At 32.9% G+C, this 6,567-nt stretch overlaps 1 protein-coding gene and 1 long non-coding RNA gene across 2 annotated transcripts; both read right to left on the bottom strand.

Moving 5' to 3' along the window:
- On the bottom strand, positions 2,600-4,570 carry LOC109334993. The gene is made up of 3 exons (XR_002106166.1): positions 4,283-4,570; positions 3,646-4,072; positions 2,600-2,704 (listed from the first exon to the last, which is right to left on the bottom strand). It is a non-coding gene; the product is annotated as an uncharacterized LOC109334993 (long non-coding RNA).
- Positions 2,717-3,650, bottom strand: LOC109334991 (isopentenyl-diphosphate Delta-isomerase I-like). The gene has a single exon (XM_019571013.1). The coding sequence runs from the start codon at positions 3,613-3,615 to the stop codon at positions 2,902-2,904; it is 714 nt and encodes a 237-aa protein (XP_019426558.1). The 5' UTR covers positions 3,616-3,650; the 3' UTR covers positions 2,717-2,901.

Below are 6,567 nucleotides of genomic sequence, written 5' to 3'. Positions count from 1 at the left end.
ATATCGTGAAACCAGTGGAACCAAACCGAACTATAAAATGCAATTCGGTTCAGTTCAGTTTTTTTGTTTCACTACAAAAGAATATCCTGTTAGCCACGGTTATAACCGTGGCTATGGTACCATAAAACCGTGGCAAAACAGAGCAGCCACGGTTTCTACTACCCTAGCAATTACTGGCGTTGTAAAAATTTAGCCACAGTCGTTTTATGATATAGCTACGTTTGGAGGAAGTGTGGTAACATTTCTTTAACCACGGCTCCAACCGTGGCTAATGTGAACCATACCCGTGGCTAATTAATACATTTATTTTAACCACAATTTAACCGTGGCTAATTATGTATTCAGTTATTTTCACACATATTCCTCTCCTAATCCTCTCTAACAATCATTATATTCCATATGCATTAATACTAACAAATTGGACCCAATATCTCAAATTATCACCACCTTCATCTTAAAATAATTCACAAATAAATAAGCATTAATAAGTTCGCATAGTATGTATCATTCAAACCAATTGTTGAAACATTCGAAATTTGGTTAAAAAGAGCATTAATATTTCTATAGTAAAAATTTCACGCATAATCACATGGAACTTCTAGTCTTGCCCACTTGATCACTTCAACATCACCTTGAAGGAGTTTTGAGATCTATGGTCCAATGTAAAATATATGAGATTAACAATACAATAATGAATGAGTGATTTTTAAAATGAAAGATTGTCTACGCTATAAATTTAGTAAGCAGATGCATCATTTATACAGTTAATTGGTAATTGAAAACCATTAGATTGAGATTATACAAGAACCATATATACCTGTATCAATATTAGGTATGACTGTTTTTTCACCAAAACTTGCATTTCTCCAAGCAGAGTTTGTGAGAATTCTTCCATACTTTTCAAGTCCAAGAAACTCCCATGACCTAGTAGTGTGCAAACATGTTTTGTTTATTATTACCACATCAATCATGTTATTCTCCAAAACCTTTTAGCAAACTGGTAAAACACACACACAAATTATCTATACAACAAGCATGTTTTGTTTATTATTACCACATCAAAACACTTCAAATGGGTTTTCTTGAAGCTTTTCTTTCTCTATCACTTTCAAAACAACCAATCCTACAGCTGTACAAACAGGATTTCCACCAAAGGTGTTAAAGTAGTTTCTGCGAGTCTAACACTTCTGCAATCTCTGGATTAGTTACAACAACACCAAGAGGAAGGCCATTTCCAATGCTCCACCAGTACCAAAACCAAAATTATCAAACAAGTCAATAAATATAAGTAGAAGGCAGAGATATTTGTAAAAATGGACTAATTTATAATAGACTTGTGGTATATGCTAAACTTTCAATGCATGATAACATAATGTATATATACTTTTAAGGATCATATTAAATACTAAAATGAAATGAAGGCAAATTGTTCAAACAAAACTGCAGAAGTTATTAAATCAATAAGTTTTGTATGCTTTTGTTAATTAGGCATAAGAATACCATTTTGTCCCGTGATCACGAAATTGTCTACGTGTTCATCAACTGCAAGCCAAAATGCAAGGATCCCAAGTCCAAGAGCAAAGCCAACATATATTGGATATTTTTTCTTAACATCGTGAATGTATGATTGAGAAGAAATACAAACTCAAAAGAATCATTCCCATATGAGAATTTTATGAAGTGTTTCAAATCTGAAATAAAAGCAGAACCCAAAAATTCAGATACAATTATGAGAGTGAGTTTAGCCGCACTAGTTTTAGATTGACAGAGAAAGAGAACATCTTTGACTAGCTTAAAACAAGGTATTAAATATTAATAGCACTTAATGTTATGAACAAGCTTAAAAACATCATCAACTTTAGATCATGCAAAAGTAGTGTACACTTGTGCTAATTAGATAACATAAACTTTAACAACCAAACAATAGCGTGAGATGTTCAATTCATTTTTGCTCAAGCATTAGCACAACAACTAAGACCAGACTTAAAATTATTTTGGGAGTGAAGCCTGCTAACCTTGAAGATAATTTTGGGTCTCTTGATGGTGCAGGTTCTCAATTACAATCTCCAACTAGAATCTAGATGAACTAGAATGTGAACCAGCAAGACATCCTATGTCAGTTCCATCCATTGCTTCAATTCCTTTTTAGGCTTCATCTATTGCTTCAATTCCTTCAACGTGACTTCACATGAATTTGTAAGTATACCAATCTACAGGACAACCTATGTCACTTCCAACAATCAAGAACTACTGGAATTTCAAAATACAGAATTCGTAAGATTTAAAATCAATAATGTTTATTATCAATATCAGAAGTCTCAATACAAATAGAGAGTGACCGTAAGAGTCTGAATAAAAAAATCAATAATTGATTAAACTTGTAAAGATATTTAATTTCCCTGTCTCCCCTTCCATGGCAACCTTATCCTCACAAATCACATTTCTGACCACATTATCTATACCGCTACTCGCACACTAGTTTTTGCATGCTAGTTTTACACCAATTATAGTATACACAAACACACAAATCAATTCACATCATCATAGTGAATTATTTTGATTGATGAAAGTTAAAAAGTTGTCTTTATTTCTATCCTACCTCCTCATTCACATGTTCCGAAGCTCCAAATTAATCCATGAATAGATCAAACAGTTGCAACAAAATACATGGAAACTAAAACCAATAAACTTAATTACTACATACCTTTTTTTTTTATAAAAGTTGAGCTTCTGGGTATTATTATCAAGCAAAAGACAGAAGCAGGGACAATACAATGGCCACTGCTCCAAAAATCCACCATAATCAAGTCCAAGTTTATATGGCTTAGAAATTCTAACATAGCCCATACCAGAAGCTAAATTCTAATTTTTGTTTTTGATTAACATTCAAGCTCTTGAATCTTATGTTAACCTATGAATGGTTTTCATGTCAGCAACCTTCTCAAGAGTCCCTTTCTCAACATGGTCCCACCACTTGAATAAGAAATTATCCACAACTAGTCTGAACCAAGGAGACAGCTTCAAACCTTCATCACCAGCATCAGCTTTCTCCAACAGCTCCTTCAGTTGACGGTTCACATACTTAACATCAGCCACTTCATCTGGATTTGGAGTAACATTAACATCGCGTACAATGAATAACAGATAGTCCAGCTCGTGTTCGCCCCACTTGCCATCAGAGGGTGCCTTATAAAGCATGCGCCCCAATGGGACAAACTGATCAACTGGCACATCTTTAGCAGGAATACCAAGTTCATCCAAAAGCTTCCTTTGTGCAGCATTTCTTACACCAAGCGCATTTTCCTCAATCAGCTCAGATTCACGGTATAGCGGGTGGCTGCAGCAGGTGTTTGTCCACACAAGAGGGAATGTTACCTTCGTTGCAGATCGTTGCTGAAGCAACAACTCATACTTTGAGTTGAACAGGAACACACTGAAAGCTCTATGCAGCAAATTTTTAGCTTCAATATTTTCCATCAAGTGGCAATTGTATTTGGAATCGTGACCAACAACACGGTCATTCTGATCCACCAAAATGCACTCGTCATCGAACATGAGGCGTCGTTGAACAATGTCCATATCTGCATCAGGATGAGAAGCGTTTCCCTCTCCCATTGTTGCTGACTCTGATCAATTACTACATACCTTCATCATAACTTATTTTCATTTTCATACACCTAAACGATATAGAACCTTGACAAGACAAAGTTGCAATATGCTCAGACAACTGAACTATGAGTTCAATTGACGCATGTAGCTACTTCAGTAAAGGTATATATAAAATATTTTTATTCAATTTCAAATCACATTCCACCAAAAACCATAATTGCACTCATTTCAATATTTTATCAAACACATAGTGTGCTTCGAAGTATCAACCATCCTAAATGCTAATAAGTAAACATATGCTGAAAGGTGAACAGAGATAAAGATTGAAGCAAACAAATGATTGAAGAGAAAATACAAAACCCTGCGAACTTTAATTCCCTTGAAAGCACCACTCTAAATCAACATACCTGGCCCCAAATTGAATGAACATCCATGTCCCCTTTCACTGACAATCATGTAGCATCTTCAAGAGTAAAGCCATGAAGATAAAGGAGAAAGAAAAATCAGGGAATAAAACATGTTAGCATAGCAACCTAGATTTAAATTAATCCCTTTTTTGTTACAATTCAATCTCTCAAACCCTAATTTCTCATCATATTTTCTCTATTTCAACAAATCACCCATTCAAATTCCGTAAGCTAAGAAGAAAGGTAGAAAAATAAGAAGCTCTAACCTATGGCTTCGATTCAATGTGCTGCTGTGAGTTCAGGTTCAGAAAGTGGAGATTCTACTACGATTGAATCGCGAATCCGCAATGAGATTGCGGTTGAGGAAACAGAAGCTTCGGGAGGACTTAACGGAGGAAGTGAAAAGATTGCAAGGCACGAGCAAGAAGGAGTGACGAGAGAAGGAGGAAGCATATTTGAAGAAGCTCAAAGCGGTGATGGAAGAAGATTTAGTGATAGAAGAAGTGAGGTGTTGAAGCATTTTCTTACCGTGGAGGGAGAGATGAAATTATGGGTCATTTCCATACTTATCTTACAACGTGCACGAACCAGATACAAACCAATTTTGGGATTCAATTTTAAGTTTGCCACAGTTTTACTAAGGGTGGCTGAATTGGCGTGTCCATTTTCCATTTATTTTGTAGTGTTTGGAACCATTTAAGTTTGGTTCGGTTCACGGTTTTAGAGATTTTGGAACTTTTGGAACCGAATTGCATATTAAAAATATTTTTTTTTATATATTTGGATGGTTAAAATTTAAAGTTAGAATATTAAATATGATTAAGAATTTAGGATTATTAATACATATAGACTATAAATAAGAGACAAATAGAAAAAATAAATTATTAAACAAATCTAAATATCTATTATTCTTATTCATTCAGAAGGTAGAAAGAAAACTAAAAAACTAGTGTACATTGTGTCATTATCCATATATAAATTAATTAATTAAAGAAATTAAAGAACTAAAAGAAAATAAAGAAAGAACTTGAGGATATTACTGATGATATGGATAGTAGATGTTATGTTGGACTAAAGAATTGGTACCAAATTTGTCATTCTTAAATTTTGTTGGGCATTGTCGAAGATATTGTAGACTAAAATTTCAAGTTTGTAGTGTGTTGAGTTGTTGAATTATTATTGTTTTATTAAAAAGAGTATTGAATTAATATTAAATACTTTATTATTGATGTGTTTAGTATTCATTTAGTTGACTTTGTACTTTGCAAATTTTGTTCAATTATTTCTTAAATGATTTTTTTTAGATAAGTTGAAAAACCACGGAACTAAACCGAACCGTTCATGAACGGTTCGGTTCGGTTCCTAAATAAAATTTGCGATTAATGAAATAGAACCGAACCATATCTTTGTATTCGGTTCGTTTACTAAATTGCTTTGAAAACCGAATTGAACTTTTACACCCCTATTACCAAAGATATTTTCTCACCATTTGGGTAAGGAACTAATCCATTTTGAGGTTTGTGGCTAACACTCCCAACAAATGTCGCTCCCAAGAATAGTACCCTTGACTTTTTAGTCATCTTGAGAATTTAGCAGAGTCTTATATTACTAGACTAATACCTTATTGGTATTAAATTTTCTATTTATTAAAAAGTGATGTATACAATTATAAATGCGAGACCTTTTAAAAGAGATTTTGTTACTAAAATTATTAATAAAATCTTCTTGGCCCTCAATGAAAAATGTGAGGCCTAAAGCATGTTCCAATTTATGTTTGTCACAATTAACTAATAAATTAGCAGAAAACTTATAAGGTTGTTGGAAGTCATCTAGACAATCACATAAAATTAGGTAATAACTTAACTTATAAGGTCGTAACCTATTAAACTAATTGATTAACTTCTAAGTACCCTGTGATATTATCAAACATACTCTAAATTGCTTTATGTATGCGCCATCCTATTTATCTATATAAAAATGTGTCTCCTTGAGATTATGTATGTAATTGCATCAATGACCAACAAGCTACAACCCAATAATTTTAGAGAATAAAATACATTCTCATATTAGAAGATAATTTATCTCCTCAAATCAGTAAAAGTATAACATGTATACTATTTTGTTTAGTTTTAAAAATATTTTTGTAAAAAATAATTAAATAGGACACATGTCATGATTTTAGTGACTAAATAAAATAACTTTATCTCCTTATATCAGGAGATACTTTATTCTCATAATTTACTCCCAATATTTCTAGATTTACAAGGACCAAGATTAATGGCAATCTAATCTAATAAAGAAAAAGAAAAAGGCTTTCTAATGTTTACAATAAGTTAGAAGGAGCAAAGGGAGCCTATACTGCTATTAATTAAAGAAATAATGGAAGTACATTCAAATGTTCCTGTAACTTTTAGGACAAGTAATTGTGTGAAATACATAAGTCAGCCAAACTATATATGAATTCCAAGCATATGTTTTCACGTGATACTTATCAAACCAAATCTTATACCTTCCATTCATATATTATGATGGTTGGTGTCTTAATAAATTG

This window comes from Lupinus angustifolius, chromosome LG20 (genome assembly GCF_001865875.1).
Source record: "Lupinus angustifolius cultivar Tanjil chromosome LG20, LupAngTanjil_v1.0, whole genome shotgun sequence".
NCBI lineage: Eukaryota > Viridiplantae > Streptophyta > Magnoliopsida > Fabales > Fabaceae > Lupinus > Lupinus angustifolius.
This window is presented reverse-complemented; position numbering and strand designations above follow the sequence as displayed.